The sequence below is a fragment of the Ailuropoda melanoleuca genome, chromosome 14 (genome assembly GCF_002007445.2).
Source record: "Ailuropoda melanoleuca isolate Jingjing chromosome 14, ASM200744v2, whole genome shotgun sequence".
Lineage (NCBI taxonomy): Eukaryota > Metazoa > Chordata > Mammalia > Carnivora > Ursidae > Ailuropoda > Ailuropoda melanoleuca.
The window spans coordinates 31,332,378-31,358,772 of record NC_048231.1 but is presented as its reverse complement, the minus strand read 5'-3'; the positions used below and the strand labels follow the sequence as shown (position 1 = coordinate 31,358,772).

Here is a 26,395-nt window from a genome sequence, read left to right as displayed (position 1 = left end):
CTGGTTTTGGAAGTGTCTGGAAGAAACTATTCCAAGAATTAGGAGAGATGAGTATGACTTATTTAGCTATTATCGTGTGGAATACCTCACTTTATAGTAACCTGTATGGTAGCTACCGTTGTTCTTCCTGTTGTAGAGATGCGGGTTCAAATACTTATGTTATTTCTTCCCCAAGGCCACATCTGATCACATCTACTTTAAATGTATGTGAATGTGTGTGTGTATTTCACATGCATATCTCGTTCTGTTGTAGCATACATAGCACCACACCGTACGTATTATTATTTTGCCTTTTTCACACTTAAGCTTTGCAAACATTATGTCGATACGTATAGAGTTTGTTTATTTTAATAATTGTATCTTTTGTTTCATTTTTTAAGATTTTATTTATTAGAGAGAGAGTGAGAGAGAACAAACAGTGGGGAGCGCCAGAGGGAGAGGGGGAGGGAGAGAGACAGAGAGAAAAGCAGACTCCCCGATGAGCAGGAAGCCTGACACAGGGCTCAATCCCAGGACCTGGAGACCATGGCCTGAGCTGAAGGCAGATGCTTAACTGACTGAGCCACCCAGGCACCCTTTTGTTTTCTTTCTAAAAATGTAAGAGATGTACTGATGTTTGGATATTTCAGATAATACAAATAATACAAAAGTGTTTAAGAACCCTTCAGTCTCACTTCCCAGTGGAAAGCACTGCTAACAAATGGTACCTTTTTATAAATAAATCCTAAAGACTGAATATGAGTTTGGAGTGTACGTAACTGACCAGAAAGTTCTTGCCTCCAACTGTTCTTTCATATATTTTTGTGAAAAGAAATACCAGTTTCTATTACAAATTAACATGGGCTAGCCTTACTAAATAATGTCTCCACAAAGGGAATGACTTTGATTTAGTAAAAGACTTTGATTTAGTAAAAGACTTTGAGGGGTGTCTGGGTGGCTCAGTTAGTTAGGTGTCCATCTCTCTTTTTTTTTTTTTTAAAGATTTTATTTATTTATTTGACAGAGACAGCCAGCGAGAGAGGGAACACAAGCAGGGGGAGTGGGAGAGGAAGAAGCAGGCTCATAGCAGAGGAGCCTGATGTGGGGCTCGATCCCATAACGCCGGGATCACACCCTGAGCCACAGGCAGACGCTTAACCGCTGTGCCACCCAGGCGCCCCAGGTGTCCATCTCTTGATTTCAGTTCAGATCATGATCTCCCAGTTGTGGGATCAAGCCCCATGTTGGGCTCTGTGCTCAGTGCGAAGTCTGCTTCAGATTCCCTCTCCCTCTCACCCACACTCTTGCTCTCTGTCTCTCAAATAAATAAATATAATCTTTAAAAATGAATAGGGTGCCTGGGTGGCTCAGTAGGTTAAGTGTCTGCCTTCGGGTCAGGTTATGATCCCAAGGGTCCTGGGATCGAGTCCTGCATCAGGCAGGCTCCCTGCTCAGTGGGAGTCTGTTTCTCCCTCTGCCACTCCCTGCTGCCTATGCCCCCTCTCTCTCAAATAAATTAAAATCTTTTTAATAAATAAATAAAAAATAAATAAAAACTTGGAGCTCTGTTTTGGTTCTCTTTACTATAACGTTTTTGTATACCTTATACTTAGCATTGACATGTCTGTAAAACTTCTGATACATGCTTTACATGTCATGGCATTTGAAGGAGAAATAGCCACACATCTGAGGGGCGCCTGGGTGTCTCAGTTGTTAAGCATCTGCCTTCGGCTCAGGTCATGATCCCAGGGTCCTGGGATCAAGTCCTGTACGTATCAGGCTCCCTGCTTGGCAGGGAGCCTGCTTCTCCCTCTCCCTCTGCCTGCTTCCCCTGCTTGTGCTCACTGTCTGTCAAATAAATGAATAAATGAATAAATGAATAAATAAATAAATAAATAAATAAATAAATAAAGACATACAGACATACAGACAGACATACAGACATACATACAGACATACATACAGACATACAGACATACATACAGACATACATACATACATACATACATACCCACCCACCCACCTACCCACCTACCTACCTACCTACCTACCTTAGGAAAAAAAACAAAAGAAATATCCACACATCTGAAAATTGTGCCAAAGACCCGAAAACACAGTTTGCACACTTACATGTCTTTGTTTCTAACCATATTCCTCTTCAACCATAATAGTGATAGGCCTTTTCCAAAGTGGGTTGGTTTTCATAGTTTCCACTGTCAATTTGTTTCTTCCTAATGGAAGCTTACATTTATTAAAGAGCAGTTCTGAATTTTGAGACTGATTCACTAAAATACTTCTAGAAGATGCATAGACATTACCTTGGTTCTCTAAACATTGATATCTGAGCTTGTATCTAATTATGAGAGGTTCAGAAAAGTTTCTAAGCTAAATTGTGATTTAATAGTCTCTTTATTATTCTAATGCATCATCTTTACTTGCAGATTGATTTTTTTTTGTATATAAGTGTAAGCAGTAAAAATATTAAGCATCTAAAGTCTTGATTGGTATGAGCCCCACTTCTAAACTACATTTTGATGTCAAATTTTTAGATATACCAAGTTAAGTAGAAGTGGGTGGATACAGTGTTGTAAATCTGATCATCATAATAGGTCTGTAAACCTGAGAGAAAGGCAAATAAAGGTGAAAATGGGACATTATGGAGGAGAAGGAAGAAAATAACCTGTTGATTCAGATAGACCTTCGTATAGAATTAGAACTATGACTCCTATACTTTATTCATTTAGCGCTTACTGTATGCCAGACCCTGAGATTGAAGTAACGAGTAAGATCATCTAGTGCTAAGTACCAATAGGCAATTATGGTGGAAATGTCCTGGTAGAGTGAAGCACTGGATGGTAGGGGAGCACAGAGGAAGAGGAGGAGCCCCAGACCTCAGTATAGGGAATTAGGAAAGGGAGACAGTATCAGGAGCTTCCCAGAGAAGCTGAGACCGGAAGAGTGAATGGAAGTTAAGTAAAGATTGGAAATAAAGGTTACGCAGAAGGAACACAGGTAGAAAAACCCAGAGATAAAGAAGAGCCAGGCACTTGGGGTTAGGATAGGAGTTGCAGACACAAGAGAGGTGTGGTGAGAAACGAAGCTCCAGAGACCAGCAGGGCTGTGCAGTAGAGACGTTGGTATACTGTGCGAAGACATTGGGCCTTATCCTGACTGAGCACAGCAAGTAATACGGCCTGATTACATACGCATCTTTTGAAAGATCTCTTTGGCTGAGACCATAATCAGCATGTAGACACCATGAGAAATGTTCCAGAAATAGTGGGGGTTTTTTTAAATACATGCATCCTTTAAGCAGATACAATCTATAAATTACTCATCAGAAACTGCTAATTCTTTTTGAAGTTTCTTACTATATTTATTCATTTATTTAGTAGAATTTTTTAGTACCTGCTTTTTGCCAGGCACTGTTGCTAAGCTCCTAACTCACATCATCTGTGGTAAGTATTCTCTCTATTTTATAGGTAAATTGACGCTTGAAAATATTGTTACCTGGAGTTTCAGCTAGAAAGTGTTAGGGCCAAAAGTTGAATCCTGGTCTTTCTAACTGCAGGGCTATGTTTTTCCGCCGTGGGGGACGAGGGGTGGGAAGAAATTATCTGTGAGGTGCATTGTTTTGAAGGGAGACACAATCATATTTAAGAGATAACCAGTAAATAATCAAAAAGTTTTCTGAAAATCATAACATGGCTCTACCCCCAAACCTTTGGATTTTTCTTATTATTATAACAGAATTAAGGACACTAACTTACTGTTTTGTCACAGTGGGAAAATGGTTTAAGGATAGTAAAGTGAGATGTAAATGGTATTTTTTTAGTTAAAGGTATGTGAACCTCTGAGTTTTTCACATACTGAGACTACTAGAACTGTTTTCTTGTTTCAGATTTTATTTATTTTAGAGAGAGAGAGAGAACCAAGAGAGAGCATGCAAGCAGGGGGAGGGGGAGGGACAAGTAGACTCTGCTCTGAGGGCAGAGCCAGACATGGGGCTCGATCTCACGACCCTGAGATCTTGACCTAAGCCAAAATCGAGAGTCAGATGCTTAACCAACTGAGCCACCCAGGTACCCTTAGAATTGTTTTTATTTAACATTTTAATAAGTGACGTGCGAGTGGAAAGTACGCAGTACATTTGGGTTGTCAGCGTTCCTGTTCTCTTTATAATCTTTTACTTGCTCTGCTCCCTTGAGACTCTGCTCTCCTCCTGCCCCCTCCCACTCCCCACAGACCCTGTGCTTGCTTCTGAATTAGAATACACCACGGTAATGGTGTATGAGGAAACTTACTTATAGTAACAAATAGATTTTGAGGATTTAGGGAACGTTTTCAGATGAGGAAACAGACAAAATTTCACACATCACACAGTTAAGGGGAATTGGGGTTGGGTCCCTGGTCAGTTTGACCCTAATAGTGTATCTTGCATCTCTCTTCTAGTCAGATGCCCACATGTAAGAATATGTGTTCAATTTCAAGGAGTTTGGGTGTCCTGTAGGCTCCAGAATTTGACTCCCTGCATGCTAGTATAGCAGAGGCTTATATAGAGTGTCTGTGTTTAGAAACTGACATCCCTGTGAAGGCTTTTCCTTCATCATGCTGTTTTTATTTATCCAAAAAAAAAAAACATGGAAGTCTAAATACTGAAAATGCCGTATCAAACGTTAATTTATAAAGTAAACATTAAAGCAATATAAATGTATATTCAAATAAGTATCTTAAGAGTTCTTAGTCTTGTCTTTTTCCTCTCATGTCTTAGAAATCTTTAATCTTTCATAATTGTGTGCTTTAGCCTCCTCCTTTATTACCAAGTTACTACAGTAACTTCTTTCCTATCTTCCTCTCTGTCCTTTCTTTTCACACAGCTTGGCAAAACTATCAGAGTAAAGAATACAAGCAGTCAGGGTACATTTTCACACACGAGCAGCATGAATCTCAGTGATTGCCTCTTTCCCATCAGAGGGGAATAATGTTCTCAAAGCAGAGAACCTTCTCATTTCCTTTCTGATATTTGCTTGGATTCTGTGGTCGGTGATTGATTTTATATTGGCACCGAGGGAAGGAACTCCTGGCAACTTCCATAGCCTGATGGGTTTTGTTTGTTTTTTATTTGATTTTTTTTAATAGATAATATATTCAGGTGGAACAGAATTCAAAAGGTACAAAGAGTACTAAGCAAAGAGTACCTCTGCCCTCCCAACTTTTTGGCCCCCACTGCTCAGGTCCCCTTCACAGAGGCATCCAGTGTTACCAGTTTCCTGTAAATCCATCCAGGTAGGCAATCCAGAGGTAGTCTAAGTACATAACTTTTAAAATATATTGAAACGAAACATAAAAAGATATTTGGAATAGATCTATAATATTACTAATGCCCTCTGGCATTTAGTTATTGCAAGGAACTTGTAAGAGTCCCTCTATTAAAAAGGACAGAAACTTGAAAGATATCCTTCCCTGTAGATAAATGTGTTGCACTTTAAGACTTTGCTCTATATTATGTATAGAGGGGATTTTTAATATCTACCTAACAGAAATAACCAAATTCTGAACATTAGTCAAAAGGTATGAGAAGTAAAACCAGAAAAACTCAACTTACTTTTCTTCTTTTTTTGCAGTGAAAATAGATTTTAATCTAGATTTCTTTTTTTTATCTTTTCCCCCAATATTATTGAGACATAATTGACATGTAGCATTGTGTTAAGTTTAAGGTGCACAGTGTAATGATTTGATACCTGTATATGCTGTGAACTGTTCACCACAGTAAGGTTGGTTCGTGCATCCTTTACATCACATAGCTAACATTCTGTTGTTGTGGTCAGAACACTAAAGCTGTACTCTCAAAGCAACTTTCAAGTATACGATACAATATTAACTAGGGTCACCATGCTGCACATTAAGACTCTGGACCTTAGTCATTTTATAACTGAAAGTTTGTACACTCTGACCAACCTCTCCCCATTCTTCATCCCTCAGCCCTTAGAAACCACCGTTCTATTCTCTCTTTCTGTGAGTATGACATTTTTAGATTCCACATGTAAGTGAGATCATACAGTATGTGTCTTTCTCTGACTTACCGCACTTAGCATGATGCCCTCAGGGTTCATCCATGTTGTTCCAAATGGCAGGATTTCCTTCTTTTTTATAGCTGAATTCCAGACAAACCCCTTCCTGCTCCCGTGGTACCTCCACAGACCTAGCATCCTGGTCCAGCACTCTCAAGACCTGCTCCCACAGAAAGGCGGGCCCTTAGTCAGACGCAAGGAAAGGATTTTTGCCAACAACCTGAATGAGCTTGGAAGCAAATTCTTCCCCAGAACTTCCCAGGTCTTCACATGAGAGAAGGCAAGCCCAGTTGATACATGAATGCAGCCTTATAGAATCCTGACAGAGGGCCCACGTGACCTCTGCCCAGTTTCCTGATCCACAGAAAATAGGAGATGATTTGTTTTAACCTGTTGTGGTAATTTGTTACATAGCAAGAGAAAACGAATACATTATTTAATCTTCTAAGGTTATTTTCACGGGTCAGAATGGTTTAGTATCAACAATTTGGTGTGATTTAACTTAACAAGGAGCAAACAGTAATTTAGATCAATTCAGTACAGAGCCTTCAAAGTGATCACCAGCCACACCTCTACAAACAACTCAGTTCAGAAAACATGGTGCAGTTAGTTAGCCACAGTCCCGGCTGCTGCAGCTGGCTGGAGGCTGTAACTGATATTCTCATCAAAACTCTGTCATTCAGAGTTCAATACAGGGAAGCAGAGCAACTCTGACTTAGGGATAAGGGCATTCTTCTAGGGATTGAGCCTCACACCACTGAGAGGGAAGCTGGGGAAGGGAAGGTGTGAATAGGAGAGAAGTAGAATGCAGAGAAGCTAGTAGCCAGTCAACCTGAGGGGCCAGGCACACGGAGCCACTGACGGGAGGCCACACAGGGTACGGCAGCATGTGGAGAGTGGCTGTTTGGTCCGTGGCTCTTTGGCCAAGCATCTGGTGGTGACCTGGGGCCAGTGTTGCCACCAGGGCTGCAGCTGGGAGGGAGAACTGGACTTGGAGCAGGGGAGAGCAAGGACAAGCTTGGGCACCTCTGTGTCTGCCTGTCACCATGTCTAGATATGGTGACTTCTAGAGAGTGATGCTGCTGCTTCTGCCCTCCCAATCTCACAGGTTTCTCTTTTGACCAACTTTGCTTGGAACCATACAGGAATGGAGATTGTGAGAAATGGTTCTAGGCTTAAGCAAGTTGGAACCATACAAATTAGCACAATCTCCCTCTTCTATTCCCCAACCTAAATTTTCATTTTCCTTTGCCCATATTTCAGCAGGTCTGGGTGGCCTGCCGGGTAGGGTGACACAGACCTTCATCCCAGAGGTGTCAGAGCTCTTAGTTGCTTTATCCATGGTTGCCCAGTCTCTGTTATCACTGAGCTGAGAAGCAACAAAAATGCCCTGGTGAATCCCTTGAACTCCAGACAAACCCCTTCCTGCTCCTGTTGTACTGTACCGCCACAGAGCGGGCATCCCGGTCCAGCACTCTCAAGATCTCTCCCACAAACAGCCTTCTAGACCCTGCCAGTACATATGGCCAGGTCTTACAGTTCCTGGGTGTGTACATTCTTTCCCTCACAAACAGAAACTGTATTTTCTTGCTCAGGCTGTGAGCATGAGTGACCAGCTCCTGATTATTGGTTTGGAGCTAGTGAGCAGAGGCGGATCTTGAAGAAGACAGGGATTGTCTTTGCAGGCACCTGCAGGGTCTCCTGGCAGGAGGAGGCTGCTATCCTCTACTAGGAGTTAGGAGATCTGTGTCTCCCAACCCAGAAAGTTCAAGCAAATCTTGGGGTTTGACATTCCTCGCTCATCCACCCAAATAACCCCATTCCAGATTTCTGTCACCAGCTGTTCCTATTCGGACCCAGATTTGATCATAGAAGATTTGTTGAGGCTTTGCATTCAAGTCTTTGAGGTCTGATATCTTTAAAATTACATCTGGGGCCTGAGTTTTGGCAGTCTGTTCTGCAGCTGCAGGAAATAAGGGTTTTTTTAAACACCGACCTAAGTCTTCTGACTTTGACAGAATGCCTGGATTGAGGGGTGGCTAACCTGAGCCTGTTGAAAAAACATAACTTCGAAAGCAGTTAGCTAAAGCTAGCCAATTTCAGGTCCTCATCCTTCGTGATGTTCCCATTCCATTCACGTGCCACCTCTACTACTAAACTAGCACTTCACTTAGAGAAAAACCATAATGTTGTCATGCTGCATGCAGGGATCACCACCACCCCACTTACCAGGGGCAACCGGGGGGGGTCCTTTTTGCCGTTTCTTCAGTGAGTGATCTAGTTCCAGAATCGCACTGGAGAATCTTGTTTTCTAGGGCCACTTCTCTTCCTCTCGTTGTGTGAGTGTCTCTTCCCATCCCCCCCCCCCCCCCCCCCCCTGAAAAAAAAAAAAAAAAAAAACCCCCCCCCCCCCCCCCCCCCGCCGCCCCCTGAGGCGGCCTAAAACAAAGGCTTGCTGCAGGTCGCCTATTGGGTGAGTCATCCCTTGAACAGGCGTGCAACCCCGGGAGAGTGAGGTAGGGGGGGAGGGAAAGCAAGAGTGGTTTCGAGCTGTCACCAGTGGAGGCACCAGGGTTTCAGCCCTGCCAGGACCCTCTGAGAAGCTCTGTAGGATCTTCAGACTGGGCCTCCTGAGGCCTAGCAGAGGGGAGTGTTTATTCAGCCAGCTCGCACAAGCCGCAGAGTCCAAGGACTGGCAGTTAAAAACACTGCAGCACAGATTGACTTGTCTTCTAATCCTTACATGTCTGACTCTCATTTCTGCCTTGGCTCTGGAATTCTGGTTGCCTGTTTAAAATAGAGAAGACGCAGGGACAATGGTGGAAAACCTTTCTGTGGTGTGCTCAGTGTGGATTAGAAGACGGAGGGAGGGAGACAGCAGGAAGCTTTTCAGTATTTGATGTGTGAGGTACTAAAGCTTCGGACAGAGGTCACATTCCTGGGAATGGAAGAGGCTAATCAAAGAGCATCTTGAAGGAAGAATCAGTAGGATGCATCGACTAGTTCTATATATATGTCAAAGGAGGAGGAGTCGGCCCAGCTGATTTAAGATTTCTAGCCTAGAAAAAGGGTAATGTTGATGGACGCACTGGCTCCCTGATGTTATTAAACATAATCCTGAGAACTCTGATGGGATTATTTCATCCTCTGTATGAGGAAATGAGAGTCACAGGGTGTGCTTTGATATGACACAAGGCCCTAAGGGAGAGAGTCAAGAGGTAGTGACGTAACTGCCCGAATTCAAAGCCTCTATGCGCTTTCGACTGCCCTCGCTTCCCTCTCATTTCATGATGCCTTTCCTTGGGAACTGGAATCCGTTCCATACAGGTTAGTTGGAAAGAATTGAAGCAACTTATTTCTCAAGCCTATTTGCACTTGAAGTCTTATTTCTGTTTCTAACTGATGCCACTGAAGAGCCAGCATGCCTGCTCTAAGGCCAGCCTTCCTCTAAGCTTACTGTACCGGCTGTGTTGCATAGCAAGCTGTGATCACCCTCCACTGTTCCCTTCACTTCTTTCCCCTTGCCTGTGTGCTTCCTTTTCCCACCTCAGCCCCAATATGAAACTCTGAATCTAGAAGTTGCCTTTTTTCCCCCTAATATTTTATTTATTTGAAAGAGACAGAGAACATGAGTGGGGGCAGGGAGAGAGGGACAAGCAGACTCCTTCGGGGAGCCCGACATGGGGCTGGATCCCAGGACCCTGAGATCCCAACCTGAGCTGAAGGCAGACGCCCAACCAACTGAGCCACCCAGGTCCCCCTAGAAGTTGGTTATGCATTTTCTGATGGACACGAGCCAGTAAAAAGGTTTCCCACTGGTGCTGGTGGTGCAAGTATGAGAGTGGCAGGAAAGACAGACCCTGACCGCGTTTTTAGGAAATCTGTCAACATTGAAACTTATTTTATAGTTATCAGAGGAGCGTAAAGAAGGGGAAAATGTTGATAATAAACAGAAAATGTTCCTGTTCAACATGCTGCAGGAACAATCATTTGTATTACTAATGTCAGTTTGTTATACTTCTTTCTTTTTTTTTTTTTTTTTTAAAGATTTTTTATTTATTTATTAGAGATAGAGACAGCCAGCGAGAGAGGGAACACAAGCAGGGGGAGTGGGAGAGGAAGAAGCAGGCTCATAGCTGAGGAGCCTGACGTGGGGCTCGATCCCATAACGCCGGGATCACGCCCTGAGCCGAAGGCAGACGCTTAACCGCTGTGCCACCCAGGCGCCCCTGTTATACTTCTTTCTATCTCTGCCTTGATCATTCATAGTATGTAGCTCAAATTTTTTAAAAGCGGCATTTTTGCCAACCTTACGTATCAGAAAGAAAATATTCTGGTAAAAGAAGAGAAGAAGGGATTAATCAAGTAAGCAAGGGATCTGTAAAATTCAGTTTTCGGGGGGAAAAAAATCCTAAGAAGTTGACTTCATATTTCATCTGCCAACCTCACAACCGCATCACTGGAAGTCTGCTACCTGAGCAGAATGCATGGCACCGATGAACCATTCAAAGTCTTGGCTACAGATGAGTTTTTCTGTTACAAGGAAGTTGATAAAGGCTTTGGAGTTCATCCAAGAAAGGTATACGGTGTATTAGTCAACCATTGCTGGGTAACAACCAACTGGGGAATCTCAGTGGTCTATGACACAAACATGTATTTCTCACAAATTTCCAGGTCAGCTAAAATTACAAATTGAAGTTTGCAGCAGCTGGGGTCATTCTGATTGCCACTGTGGTTTAGCGGGGCTCTGTTCCTGCTGCCGCTCATTCTCCTCCTAGGGTCAGCAGGCTAGCCACAGCATGTTCTCACCGTGGCAGAAGGCAAGAGGGCAAGCCCAGCTCCCAAAAAGTACTTTTGAAGCTTTTTGTCACATCATATCCACTGATATTTCATCAGTCAAAGCAGATCTCATGGCCAGTCCCAAAGCTTGGGGTGGGCATGTATACTCTGCCCATGGGTGGGGTGGGATCAGAGGGCTGGTGTTGGTGAATATGTACAGCAATCGGCCATGTTTGGATAATACTCTTACACTCTATATTTCTAGTTTAAAAAAGATAAAGTAGGGGTGCCTGGGTGACCCAGTCAGGCATTAAACATCTGACTCTTGGTCTCAGCTCCGGTCTTAGTCTCAGGGTTGTGAGTTCGTGCCCCGTATTGGGCTGCACACTGAGCACGGAGCCTACTAAAAAAAATAAATAAGAAATTAAAAATAAAAAAGATAGTCGTTCTGGGCAACCCACTCAGGTCCCCTCCCTCCTTGGGAGCTTTATACTATCACTTTGCTGTTGCACAATAAATCTTGCTTTGCTGCCCCCCCCAAAAAAAGATAGTCGTTCTGATTATATATTTAATTGTCTTTAAAGAAAAGGATACCATTTTATCTCTAGTTAGGAAATAGAGTCAGTAAACTCTATAAGGAAACAGAAGAGGAAAAAAGAGTTCCCTCTGAGAATTAATTAGTACCAAATGGGAGGAAACAAATTTGACTGTCATATACCTTGAAACTGGCACAGGGGAAGGGATTCTAGACAGCAGTGCTCCTCAGAGTGTGTCTGTAGTAGGGTAAGTACAGTTAGTGAGAGTAAGCATTTAGAAACTTCTTGTCAGTTTGACATCGTCACAGTATTCAAACAGTGTTTTTACTGGTTTCTACTAAAGTGTTGATCCATGACAGAGTAGAAATTTAAAAAGAAGCAAAAACAACTTAGTTTGAGAACATGGTATTTTGCTCTCTAGAAGTGAACACCTGCACTGCATATAAGTGGACCTTTTGATTTATACATTGGTCTCGTGGGGTTTGGTTTAGGATCACTTCGTCGACAGGAATCCAACCATCTTCGATAGTGTGCTGGTAATGTTTTTGGGCCAACAAGACTGGTCCAAAATTTACCAAGGAAATGGCATTGTATGAAGCCTTTTTGCATCTCGCTTGCTGCCCTTTCCCTGCCAGTACCCCTTCGGTCTTGTTGCTATGTTTACATTTTCATTCCATTATCAATAACCTTGACACAAGGCAAATTACCACTAACTGAAATCTTTTACTGTAATATGAAAATATTACATTTGACAATATTAGATAAATCTTTTCTTAAAATATACCTTTCAGCATTCCAATTTTTTGCCTAATTGCCTTCCTTTCACATTTGTGAGTTAATATCACCATATTTGGTATATTTATAAGGTGCTTTTCTGTTCATAAGAGGAGTGGTCACAAGTGAAGAAGTCCTGATGAGCATTGATTCATACAAGACCTAAGTTCAGAGGCATAAAAAAGGGGGAGGTTTTTTGGCAGGAGGGGAAGGCTGTGTTTAGGTAAGTACAGCTTGTCTTCTTCCTAGCTGTATGACTTTGAGCAAGTTCATTAATCTTTGTGAATCTTAGTTTTCTCATATGTAAAGTGGGAATAATGATACCACCTTCTTTGAATAAGAATGCTGAAATTTAATATTCTAAGTCAAGTACAGACTTGGCACATAATAAGTTTCAAAAGTATTCGCTATTTTTGTTTTTAATTGATTAGCTGCTAGATGTCAGGCATTGTAGAATGACATAAGGTGGGGCTCTACGTCAAAGGAGTTCTCAGTCTGATAGAGGATTCAGACAGATATTTAAGAAATATAAAATAGTATGAGAATTTAATGCTATTATATATAGAGAAATAGGGCAGCATTTTTAGGTAGGAGGAACACCTGACCTAGGCTTGGGGAACAAGATCAAGATAGGGTTTTGAAAGAGACAATATCTAAGTGTCTAAAAAATGTAGATGAGTTAAGGAGAATTAAGAGCATTTCAGAAAACTGGAACAACATATGCAAAGGCATGGAGGTGAGAGTTTGGTGGAATTCTAGGAAATGCTAAGTAATGAATGCAGTGTAGAATATGAACAGGAATGGGGCTGGAGAAGTTGGCAGTGGACAGACCATCAAGAATATGTAGTTTGGATTTTATCTTGAAGTTATTTGCAAGCTATTTGCAAGCTATTGAATAATTTGTTACATATATAATCTAATTTACATTTTAAAAGATCATCTGGCAACAGTATGGAGAACAGATTGGAAGGGAGAAGATGGGAACTTTTTGAGGCTATTTCAGTGATGCGGGGTTTAGAAAGTATCAGATTCTGAAATGGGGAGGTGGTAGAGATTCAGTGGAGGGGATGTATTTAAAACAAGAACAGCATTTGATGGTGATTGGATGTGGCCTTCAGGAGAAGGAATCACTATTAGTACTAAGATTTCTGGCTTTGGGAGAAAGAGGTATCTTTCTCTAAAGCAGGAATGAAGAAGGCCGGGGTGGCAGGGGGAAGTATACACAGATTTCCCAGAGGAAGTAAACTGACTTGCCTTTAAGAGGTCTGCAGAGTATCCCTGTAGAACTCTCCAGTGGGAAGTTGAAGGAATGAGTCTGGGAGTCAGGAGAGAGCTGAGCTCTGGGTTGGAACTGTATGTAGACATTTTTATTGTTGTTTATTTAAGTAATCATCTATACCCCAGGTGGGCCTTGAACTTACAACCCAAGATCAAGAGTCACATGCTGTTCTGACTGAGCCAGCCAGGCGCCCTGGAACTGTATATAGACTTGAAAATCATGAGGATGCTTTGGGAGTTAAGGCCATGGGGGGCAGATGATACCACCCAGGAAAATGCGTGGTAAAAAGAGCGTTGTATTCACAGCGCTTAGCAAGTAGATACTGCAGAATGTTTGAACAAAAGAAGAGTGTCATGCGTACAGTCTCATTTAAATCTCGTAACGACCCTGAGTTAGGAGTATAAACCCAGTTTTACAATTGAGAACATTTCAGGCTCAAAGAGGCTAAGGATTTGTCCAGAATGACTTTGCTTCTAAGTGGCCAAGGTGGGATTTCAAGTCCAATCTGTCTTGATTGCAAAGCCCACTTTTTCCTGTCACGTCTCACTTCTTTGAAAGCTTCTCAGGAGTTTAAATATATAATGTTGTTGTTAATTTTCCTTCTTCCCCTCTGCCAATATCCTGGTTTCATAGGATTGTGATACATCCTTTTGAATAACCACTTTTTCTCTAACTTCCCCTGCTTCATACCCAAACACATCTATTCAGATTGCCTCTCCTGTCAGATTGGTTCATTCTCCTCACCTCTGGTCCAGTGCCTGCTTTCAAGCTGCAGAATGACACAAGTCTTCTCTGGCCACTGGCAGGCAAGGCTCACCATAAAATCATGAGAGCAGTTTACAGCTTTTCCATTTTTCTCACTCCTCATCAGCGCACATTCACTTCTTTGGGTGTTGTTTACATGGATTCCATTGTGGTGGTCTCAGTGTTACTTGTCAGGATCTCAGGTTAATGTTAAGATTGAGTAAATTAATCCTTAATGTTTAGATTAAATTACTCCTACATTGATATGCTGTTACCGCTTTTCCAAAAATGATTCTATCTTTGCAATGGAAGCAGCTTATTTGCTATCTGACGTCAGCTCCATATCCAGCCTAGGGGTTCTTGGTACTCTGTCCCTTATGTGATGAGCCAGCCTTTGCTCCTGTATTTTTCTAGAAGGATCCTTTTTTTTTCCTTTCTTTTTCTTTCTTTCTTTCTTTCTTTCTTTCTTTCTTTCTTTCTTTCTTTCTTTCTGAGGGGACGAGAGGAGAGCAAATCTAATTGTTAGAAATTTCTTAATATTGAAGCAAAATTCCCCTTCTTTCAACATCCATTTAACATCCAGGACCTGCCTTTGGCACAACTGGGAGGTCAGTCATTTCTCCTCTGCCTCATGAGGGTCTGTCAGACACTTAAAGATAGCGCCTATGTTTCCCTCAGGTTTCTCTTACATACGCCAAGTAATTTTGGTTGTTCAGAGCTTTTCTCCTGTGACAGGTCTCAACCTCCCTACTGTTCTTCTGCCCTCCTGCAAGAATCCTGGCATTTTGTCAGTGCCCCATCTAAAACACAGGGCCCAGAACAGAACACAGCACCTCACAGGACAGCAGTGCAGCCTTGTTCCATTGATCAGGACTCTGTGCTCGAATCTTAGAAGCCTGAGCTTGCTTCATCCCCACCGCAGCCATGTCACAGTTTGTGTCCGTGCAGCTCAGGTGCCCAGTATCATTGTTACATCGGTTGTGGTTAAGGTTGTTCTCCCATCATCTTCCGTGCAGTTGATTTTCTTTCACTGAGATACAGAACTTTCTAATTTTCCTGGTTCTATTTCACCTTCATTTTCACCCATCTGTTCAGCCGATGATGATCGTGTTATCCGGTGTGTCATGAACTGTTTCCCAGCTTTAGCCTTTCTCCGACTGGCCAGTTCCCACAACTGTGTCATTTCTACCTTCTCTTCTTTCCCTTGTGGTCCAGTGCTCTCCGCTATAGTATCTTACTCAAATTGTTGGATTTACACAGTTACTATTTTCTTATACAATTGTGATGATTCTCTGCCTCTTTCTATGGATCTGTCTCCACAGAACAGCAGATTTCCTATAGATATCATAGTCTGTTGTTACCCCATCCCATGAAGTCTTGGTGATTTCCATGAAATTTTATTTATCTCCTTATTCTTTTTTGCTATTGCTACTTTTAAGTATAGTGTCTAACATACTAATGTTCCATAAGTAATATTTATGATTAAGAAGTATTTGCCTTCTCTTTTAGGCTGTGAGGATATCATTGCTGAGAGCATCTCATTAGATACCTTAATTGCCATCCTCAAGTGGAGCTCTCATCCCTATGGCTCTAAATGGGTGCACCGACAAGCTTTACATTTCCTCTGTGAGGAATTTTCCCAGGTCATGACTTCGGATGTTTTTTATGAACTCAACAAAGACCATCTGCTCACTGCTATCCAGTCTGACTACCTACAGGTAATCATTTATACACCTCTCAAATTCATTATCATCCATGTGTGCACTAGGAAACCCACCTACACCCTATTATTCTCCCATCTAGGGAGATCAGCCCACCCAAGGGGTGCCCTCTTCAAATTTGTACAGGAAAAGCCTTCTGGCTCTCTGGCCCTTCGTGCACTTGCTGCTATGACTCAACATTGTGAACAAGCCCAAGTCCCAGACAACTACACCAAAGGGGTTGAGGCAGTAGGCAAGGTCAGAAAGCATATCCCAACAGTGATTTTCTTGGCTTCCGTTAATTCACTATAATGATTTCTTGTTTTTGGTGGCGTATCAGATACGTAAACTGTAGACAGTAGCTTAAGCAGCACAAAGTAAGAGTAGTATTTAATTTCTGATCTGCTCAAATGCTTATAAAAACTCAGTGTGTCTTACCAAAATAGAATAATGTTTTCAACTACTTACTTTTAATCAGAAGTAGCTTTTAGCAAATTCTTCTGTCATTGACTTATATGTCCATCTAATTTGGTAATTTAAGCTAACAATAGATTTAAAATATTGTAAAAAAAACTTTCAAGTAACATATGTTCAAGTTTAATGTTTTTGGCATTGGTTGTATGAATTTTATGCTGAAAACTATACAACAGTTTTAATGTTACAAAAACATAAACCCAAGGAGCCATTACCTATTTCTTTATATTTGTACTAGGAAAATAATAAAAAGCTTCCATCCCAGTCAGAGATTCAGTGAAGAGTTAAATAATCCACTTAGCATCTGTGCTTTGATTGCAGTACAAATGTTGTCATAATTGGATTTGATTTATTTAGGATCTTTCTTCATTAACCTTGTTTCATTGTCCTGATCCAGACTGCGTGCATTATGGGGGTTAGGATTTGTCAGTTCTCTCGGATTATTGTCTTTAGAAAGCTTTGCATTTCTATTTAGGAAGTAAAAACCTTGGAGGGCAGCCTAGATTTGCTCTAAGATTTTCAGTAAAGTACAAAGAAATGAGGAGCACCTTGCCATTTCACAGACTGCTAGAAGGGCCCTTCACCAGTCAGTAGCATTCATGGTGCAGAGTGTAGTCTCTCTGCCGAAACAGGTGCTGGACCTGTGCCTTCTGCTCCTGCAGGAGATAGTAATCACGAGCCATCTGTACCCGTCTACTTTCATCTGCTTATCTCTACTGTGTCCCAAGAAGAATCGAAGGCAGCTGTATAGAGACCATATAGTAGGATAAAATAAGGTTAAAATAGGTGAAGAGAATAGGATAACGGAAAAAATAAAGATGAAAACAAGAATAAAAAATTTAGTTGGAGCCAAGAGATAGGTTCCTGGACACATGCAAAGTGGTCGTGTGTTTGCTGCTGGTGGACCACAGCTTTAGTGGAACATTTCAACCCTCCAGTGAAGAGGGAAAGGTGTTGAGTTGCACACTGTGTGTACATCATGACCTAGGAAAAGTCATTAAGCAAATTTGCCATTTGTCCAACTTCACTAAAATAAATGTAAACCGGGGCGCCTGGGTGGCACAGCGGTTAAGCGTCTGCCTTCGGCTCAGGGCGTGATCCCGGGGTTATGGGATCGAGCCCCACATCAGGCTCCTCTGCTGTGAGCCTGCTTCTTCCTCTCCCACTCCCCCTGCTTGTGTTCCCTCTCTCGCTGGCTGTCTCTATCTCTGTCGAATGAATGAATAAAATCTTTAAAAAAAAAAAAAAAAAAAAAAAAAAAAAAAAAAAAAAAAAAAAAATAAATGTAAACCATTTTTATTCTAGGCAAGTGAACAAGATATCCTTAAATACCTGATTAAATGGGGTGAGCATCAGTTGATGAGAAGAATAGCTGACAGAGGTAAGCTCACAAAATTAGCTTGTACTGTAAATTTTTTATCCAGAGGCATGCTATGTGTCAGTCTTGACAATAGCCATATTGCCTGGTGAAAACAGAAGTTTTTACAATCCGTAAAATCCTTTAGTGGAGAAGGGTATACTTTGTCAGAAATAAATATACCAGAAGATTTTATTTTACAACTTTAAAAGGGTATTTTTAATGTTATCTATATGCTTAATAATATATGTTTACTGATTTATAGAAGTATTAGAATGAAATTTTTCGTTTAATGATTTTCATTTAAAGCATTGTTGCTGGAAATGTTTAGGAATTAGATAGTGGTGATGTATGTATAACATTTTAAATACACTGAAAGCCACTGACTGAATCATATGCTTTAAAATGGTTAAAATGGTGAGGTTTATGTTATGTGAATTATGCCAAATTAAAAAATATATGACCCCTTCCCCCAAAAAAAGCATGCTTGCTTATTTTTAAATTTTGTGGAAGGTAAAGGGAAAAAAAAGCTTCTGAATGTCTTCCAACTGGGGATATTGCAGGAGAGGTAGAAACATCGTATGCATGCTCCTTTCCTCATAGAATGTTATATTTCTCTATATAGCAAATCCAAAGCAAAACATTTCTTTTCAAAACATTTTAATTAGAAAAATTAAATACAGATTTCCCTTTCCTGTCATTTTTTGATGGCTTTTTAAGATATTTTACCTACCATGAAGTTCATCTATTGAAAGAGTTCAAGTCGACTTCAGAGGGGAGGGGGGTGGGGGAATGGGATAGACTGGTGATGGGTGGTAAGGAGGGCACGTATTGCATGGTACACTGGGTGTTATACGCAGCTAATGGAGCATCGAACTTTACATCGGAATCCGGGGATGTACTGTATGGTGACTAACATAATATAATAAAAAATCATTTAAAAAAAAAAGAGTTCAAGTCAATGATAAATTTGTAGTGCATTTACAGAGTTGTTCTGTCACATTTCAAAATACACAAAAATTTCAAGTGAAACCTGCCTTTTAAAACCTAATTTCTCCTACTAATTTATTTCTCTATGGCCTACCAAAAAAGCCTTTTAGCATTCTCAGATGTGAATTGTTTTTAATATTAAAGCCACTACTATTAATTTGGGACTTTTTGAAGTGCCAATATACCATCTATCCTTATTTGCAGATTCTGTATTTGCAAATTCACCTACCTGCTAAAATTTACTTCTAACCCCCAAAATCGGTATCCACAGCACTTTCATGGTCAATTGCAAACATAGAGTGACAAAAATTTGAGTCCTCTGATGCATGTGTTCCCAGCTTCAGGTGGAACAGGGTGACACTCTCTTCTTTTATCAGTTCTCATACTGCAAACAAGTGTCCTTTTCAGTCTATTTAAGTGCCATGTCTTTCATATTTATGGGGGGGTTTTTTTGGTGATCTCACTGATCAAACTGGCCTCCCATTGTAACTTTTAGTGCTGTATGATGTTTCCAAGCCCAGGAAGGCTGTGATGTCCCTTAGAGAGAAAGGAGGAGTTACATAAGCTTCATTCAGGTGTGCGTGACAGTGCTGTTGGCTATGAGTGCAGTGTTCATGAATCAACAATATATAGTAATAAGGTATCTTAAACAGAAACACACATAAAACAAAGTTATGCCTTGATGGACTGATAAAATTGTTGGGACCAGAGGCTCACAGGAACCTAACCCCGTGTTTCCCTTAGGAGCAGTGGTTAAGTATTTGCTAATTGTTTACACTGACTTTACAGAATAGGACTACTCCAAACAACAAGAATTAATTGTGTATAATGGCACATAATCATTACAGGCCATAGGCTTATTCATTTATGTAAGGTTGGTAATGATGAAACATCATATTTATTTTGGGCAGATAATGAGCATCCTTGATAAGATTTCCCTTAAAATAGTAGTTTTCTGATGGGGTTAGAACAGAAGCTTCTTCCACAGGGATGAGAAGGAACCTTAGCACCCCAGGCTGCACTTTTCAGTCACCTGCATATATAAGGTTCTGCCCTTACCTGTTACATATTTGGGAGTTTTATGTAAGATTTTATTTGAAAACAGGATGCCACTATTTTAAGGGGAAAAGATTTTTTTGAAAAGCGGTGCTTTGTATAAGTATGAAGCCAAATCATAGCAAGGCAAGGAAAACAACCCTTTCCACATGCTTGCAACAATTTTATCTTGAATGATGCCAGAAAAAGCTTAGCTTCTCAAAAAAACAATTATTTCTTATCTCTCTATCCATGTGTCTGTCACATGATTTAAGGGAAATACCTATTTGCCTGTAGAGTGTTTGCAAAAAATACAGCAGTTATGTTTCGGAATTTAAAGATCTTTTTTTTGTTTGTTTGTTTAAGAAAAACAGCAAAAAATAAAAAAGAAGAAAAAAAATATAGCCCCTAGATTATAGACATGATTAAAGATTCCCAAAATTTTAGTAATTTCTCTTTTCCACTCAATGTTATAAGCTTATATGTACTTCAGATCTTCTCCTTTCACTGATACCTAGTGAAGAAAACCTTTACCCTCCACCCTGGACAGTGGGACTATATTGCATGTCAGAGATGAAAGTGTTCACTTTTATGCAGTAACATTCCCATATTATGGAGATTTAGGGACTATCCTAAAAATCAAAGTTAAATACAGTGCACATTAAGTTTTGCTGCTTTAGATACCAGGTAATTAATACCTTGTTAAATTGCTGGTAAACATGGTAGCCTAGTGAGTATACTGATAACCCACAGTGACCAGAAATGCCACTTGCCATGCAAAGCCCTTATTTGTACTAAAAACTGGTCACAGCAGTGAAAAAGCTTAAGAAGCAGCCCTTGATCAAACTAGATTTTAATAGATTGTCATCTTTTCTCCTTTGAGTTAGTATGTGGAAAAGAATTCTTTATTTTTTAATGCAGAACAATCAAAAAAAGTTATCCTACTGTTGATATCATGCTTTGTCTTTGTCAAAGAAGATCTCTATTAAGTAAACTTAAGACACAAAAATAATTTATAATCCTTTTTAAAGCAGTTGCACTTAAGTGTAAAGTGTGTTACTGAAAGTGTGATAGAGAAAAAAGTTTGAAAATTTGGATTTGATTGGAGACTTTTCATTTTCTGTCTCATAGAGCCAAACTTACTGAGTGGCACTGCCCATAGTGTGAACAGAAGAGGCGTAAAAAGACGAGACCTAGACATCGAAGAGCTTAGAGAGATCCTTTCTTCTCTCTTACCTTTTGTGCGAATTGAACACATCTTACCTATAAACAGTGAAGTCCTAAGTGATGTGGTAAGAGCCTTCCTTCTCTTATCTCTTTCATGAAAAGAAAATACACCAAAATGTACAGGTTTATCTTTTTTTTTTTTTAATCATTGTACGTACTTTCTACCAATAGAGTATTATAACACTGTGAAGTCCATGAGGACAGAGAGAGTCGTGTGTTTTGGGCCATATTGTGTCAGCCACTGGCACAAATAAAGGTTCGGTGAATGAGAGTTGAGTGGGTATAGCAGTCTTACTTTTGAGAGAAGATAGTCTAGGGGGAGTTACTTCAGCCATTTATCAATGTAGATCAAGTAATCTATTCACAAAGGAAAGGGTAGAGATGACCTCTGGAGACTTCTCAAACACAGCAACAATAAATCAGGGAGCAGAAGAGAAGGAGATTGGTTCAGTGGGAAAGGATGACTGAATCTTATGATCATATTTCTGTTAAAAATTAATGGAGCTGATGATAGTACTTTCATAGTTTTTTTAAAGTGAATTTTTTAAACTAACAGAATTGCTTGAATTAATGAATGTGAAAAATAAATATTACAAATATTACTTCTTCACATGTTGGTTTATAACTTTAAGGCAATGCTTATACGCATCATCATAGTTTTTCAGCTGCTCAGAAACATAAAAGTCATCTGGAAAAAAAACTGATAAGAATTTTTTTTCATTGCATACAAGTGATTGATTGATTCTCTTTCTAAGTTTTTGTTGAAATTCCAGTTAGTTAACATACAGTGTAATATTCATTTCAGGTGAGGAATGTCGTGATTCATCACTTACATACAGCACGCGGTGCTCATCACAAGTGCATTCCTTAATCCCCATCACCTACTTCACCCATCCCCCTCCCACCTCCCTTATGGTAATCATTAGTTTGTTCTCTGTAGTTAAGAGTCTGTTTCTTGGTTTTCTTCCCTCCCCATGCCAATGTTCATTTATTTGTTTATTTGATAAGAATTTTTTTTTAAGCTCTCTAAAGAAAAAAGAATAAAGGAATAACTCTTCCAGAATTTAAAATATAATTTAAAATTCTAGGGGTGCCTGTCTGGCTCAGTTGGTAAAGCATTCAACTCTTAATCTCAGGGTCATGAGTTCAAGCCCTACATCAGGCCAAGAGCTTAATTTAAAAAACAAAAACAGAAACAAAAAAACCCTCTAACTCGTGATGCTAGCAAAACAGACAAGCCAAAATAGCCCAGAAAAAGATCCTCATGAATACATAAGAATTAAACATATAATAATCAGTCAGAAGTCAGTGAGTCATTGTGGTGCTAGACTAGCTGGTGAGCTGGGGGAATTTGTTTAAAGTTAAACCCTCATTTCACTTGCACACAAAATTAATCCCTGTTAGATTGCAGAATCAAATATTAAATTGAAACATGGAAAAAGTAGAAGAAAATAATTAAATATTTATAATTTTTTTAAAGATTTTTATTATTTATTTAAGAGACAGCAAGAGAAGGAACACAAGCAGGGGGAGTGGAAGAGGGAGAAGCAGGCTTCCCACCGAGCAGGGAGCCTGAAGCAGGGCTCCATCCCAGGACCCTGGGATCATGACCCGAGCTGAAGGCAGACAATTAATGACTGAGCCACCCAGGCGCCTCTGTGATATTTCTGATTAGAAAAAATGTTCAATCTCACTAGTAATCACACACACCAAAGAAGGCAAAATAAAGCCATAAGCTACTGTTTTTTTCACCAGTTAAATCAGTACTTTTTGAAATAATATTACCATCCCATAAGGGAAGTATAACTGATTCATTAGTAGCATTGTCCTTAAATATTTGGAAACCGCTCAAATGTCTAATAGAAAAAATAAAAGTAAACTATACTATGACTACTCAACGAATATTTTGCTCCCCTGAACAATGGTTATAAAGGTTAATATAGTCACATGAAAAATGCTAATGATGGAATATAATTTCAGAAAGGATACAAAATAATGTATTTTTATATATTCTAGAATTCAATTATGTAAAAATCCATTTGAAAAAGACTGGAAGGAAATACATAAACATTATTACAGTTGGAGTAGATTAGAGTTATGAGTTTTTCTCTGTTTTCTAAATACATCTAATGCTGTATTTTATTAGTTAAAAACAATTTTAACTGGGCGCCTGGGTGGCTCAGTCAGTTAAGCGTCTGCCTTCAGCTCAGGTCTTGAGTCCCTCATTGGGCTCCCTGCTCAGCAGGGAGTCTGCTTCTCCCTCTGCCCTCCGCCCCTGCTCATGATCTCTCACTCGCTTGCTCTGTCTCTCAAATAAATAAATAAAATCTTAAAAAACAATTTTAACTAATGCAACAATTAGACACTTATTTAACAAGAGTTAATATTGGACACAACAATGTTTGGTCTTTGTTTTGTTTTTTTTTACAATGTTTGGTTTTATTTAAAAGCTGGGACACACAAGGCACCTGGGTGGCATAGCGGTTAAGCGTCTGCCTTCGGCTCAGGGCGTGATCCCAGCGTTATGGGATCAAGCCCCACATCAGACTCCTCCGCTATGAACCTGCTTCTTCCTCTCCCACTCCCCCTGCTTGTGTTCCCTCTCTCGCTAGCTGTCTCTATCTCTGTCAATTAAATAAATAAAATCTTTAAAAAAAAAAAAAAAGCTGGGACACGGGCGCCTGGGTGGCTCAGTCCATTAAGTGTCTGCCTTTGGCTCAGGTCATGATCCCAGGGCCCTGGGATGGAGCCCTGCTTCCTGCTCTCTGCTCAGTGAAACGTCTGCTTCTCCCTCTCCCTCTGCCCCTCCCCCCTGGTTGTGCGCAGGAGCACAAGATCAGTTGATCTCTCTCTCTCGTGCTCTCTCTCAAATAAATAAATAAAACCTTAAAAAAAAAGAGTTACTGGGACATAAACCAAATTGAGCCCTGAATTTGGTTTAGAAAAATAATTTAGAACTTTGGTTTAGTAGACTTAGAAAATACATATCTCTGTTCTTAATTCCATGCTTCACCCAGAAGTCCCCAGTGAAATTTTGCTAATAATGGCTATTAAGCATAAAACACTCTTAGTGTGTGCTAATAAGCACTGTGCTGAGTGCATTACGTGCAGGACCATCATTAATCCTCACAACCACCTTAACGAGCTGTTGGTACGTGATTTATTTTCTCCTAGCACAGACAAGGAAACAATGGCCACCATCGTTAGTTAGTCCTGCAGTGTCCCATCTCCAGGGCCATCTGGGAGCCCTTAAAGTGAGGTCCAGATAAAAGGACGTGTCCATGCTCATGTGGCTGTTAAATGGGGAGTTAGGGATTTGTGTCCAGTCTGCTTCCCCTAGAGCTCTGTCCCTAACCACCAGGCAGAGCACCTGCATTCTTGTACTGTACATACAGACCAAGAAGATGTGCTTGTTTTGTCTTGTGGGGGGTGGGGTGGGGATGGAATCCATTTCTAGATGAATAAGAAATTGGTTTTTATTAAAAGTTCCGAAAGCTTGGGGCGCCTGGGTGGCACAGCGGTTAAGCGTCTGCCTTCGGCTCAGGGCGTGATCCCAGTGTTACGGGATCCTTGTTTTAAAGGCATCATTCCTCTGTATAGAGAAAAGTGGTAAATTACAGTACCTTTTTATTGCTGAATCCTTTAAATATTCTTAAATATTTGGATTATTTTGAAATTTCACGTATATTCCTAAATTTTCATGATTTATAGGTGTAATTATTTATCTTAGTAGTATTCTAGGTCTACAAAAATCTCTAGTTCATCTAAAAATTTTTTTTTTTTCAAGATGAAAAGAGGCTTGATTAGTACTCCTCCATCGGATATGCTTCCTACAACAGAAGGTGGAAAATCAAATGCCTGGCTACGGCAAAAAAACGCTGGAATATATGTTCGTCCTCGACTGTTCTCTCCCTATGTGGATGAAGCGAAGGTAATGAAAATCATTTTAAGATCTTAGAGTACATTTTACGAACTATAAGCACAAAGATACTCATTGTGGTATTGTAAACATATTTAGAAATCGCCTAAATATCCAGTAATGGGGAAAGTGAAAGTAAACTCTGGTTTGGCTACTCACGGGAATAGTTTTCTGAAATCTTTAATTATCAAACATGTTTTTATAACCTGGGTCGTGTTGAATTGCACTTCACATTTTTCTCATCTTAGTTGCGTTGCAAATTGTTAATTTGGAAAAAATAAATAAATGTTACCGAAATGATAGTATTTTGTGATCTTCAAGATGGGAAAAATGTTCTGAAAGAAGATTGCACACATTCTGGTTTTTTTTTAACTAAAGAAATGACATGGTTTCTTCTAATGTGTTTCTGTAATGGCTGACTGTTGGAAATTATGTTTAGTTTTAGAATAAGTGCACAAAACTAAGATAAAATTTCAGGCTTATTAAGTAAATTGTGTATTATAACATGAAGAACTCCAAGAAAATATGGTAATGTGAAAATGGAATACTGTGGTGTTTATTAGAGAACTTTGGGATGGCCTTTTGAGGGACTGACTGACACTCTTTGAAAGTCAGAAATCACCATTAAGCTTTGTGAAACAAATTAACAGGCAAAACATTGTGTTTCAGTATAGAATTAAGTTACCTTAAATTTTGTCTTATGTTGATTGTCAGAGCTCCTGGCTTAAGATATGTGAAAGGATTTGTGAGTAGTTAATTTTATTGAGTAGGTCAATAATCTACCTCTTATTGAGTGGTTGGCACTTTAAATAGTCTAAAATAGGAAAAAAGCAAGATGATTGGGTCTGATTTCTCGGAAATAAGTTCAGTACTTAACAACACACAGAGGCCTTTACCAAAGGTTGTGTCTGGTGATAAAAGGTCTGTAATAAATGACCCTGCATTCTGCTCTGTGTCAGAATGGGGCAGCAGGGAGCTAATCAGATAGTCCTCCTGGGACTTTCCTGTTCCCTGATGGCTGAACCCACACTTAAGTAGATAATTGCCCCCAGGAAATGTGGGAAGGGTTTATACATTACATCATTTTGGCCACTCTGTAGTTTGTTGAGATTCATCTGAAACTAACTTAACAATTGGGTTTATATATAGGTCTGTTGAATTTAAAATCGATATTCAGTATTTTGTATTTTGAGCATTTCTTGTTGGATCTGATATTTAGCCCGTGTATCGATTATAGTAACTTTAGATATAATTTCCTTCTGACTAATTTTTTATGTTCCTTCAAATTTCAAATACTTTAATTAAAAGCAAACAGTCAGAAGATGATTATTTCTTTTCAAAGATGATACAGAAGGATTCTTTAAAAATTAAAGAAGTAGGGGTTCTTTCTCCTTTCACTATTAATTTTAAGCTTCATGCACTGAAAATGACAAATCAGTTTCCTTTTTATGTGATGAAGGCTATAATCTTTCTCCAAACGTGATTTACAGAGATGAGTTGACAGATTCTCTTTTTTTTTTTAATGTTTTTT

General features: G+C 39.9%; 1 protein-coding gene across 2 annotated transcripts in view; it reads left to right on the top strand.

Annotated features, from left to right (window-relative positions):
• Positions 1-26,395, top strand: part of BTBD7 (BTB domain containing 7) — a 51,267-nt gene that overhangs the window by 12,849 nt on the left and 12,023 nt on the right. For both annotated transcript variants that reach the window (XM_034642034.1, XM_034642035.1), the window contains exons 3-6: positions 15,672-15,880; positions 17,642-17,717; positions 20,850-21,010; positions 24,733-24,876. In XM_034642034.1, coding sequence (XP_034497925.1) covers positions 15,672-15,880; positions 17,642-17,717; positions 20,850-21,010; positions 24,733-24,876 — 590 coding nt within the window. The remainder of the gene's footprint in view (positions 1-15,671; positions 15,881-17,641; positions 17,718-20,849; positions 21,011-24,732; positions 24,877-26,395) is intronic.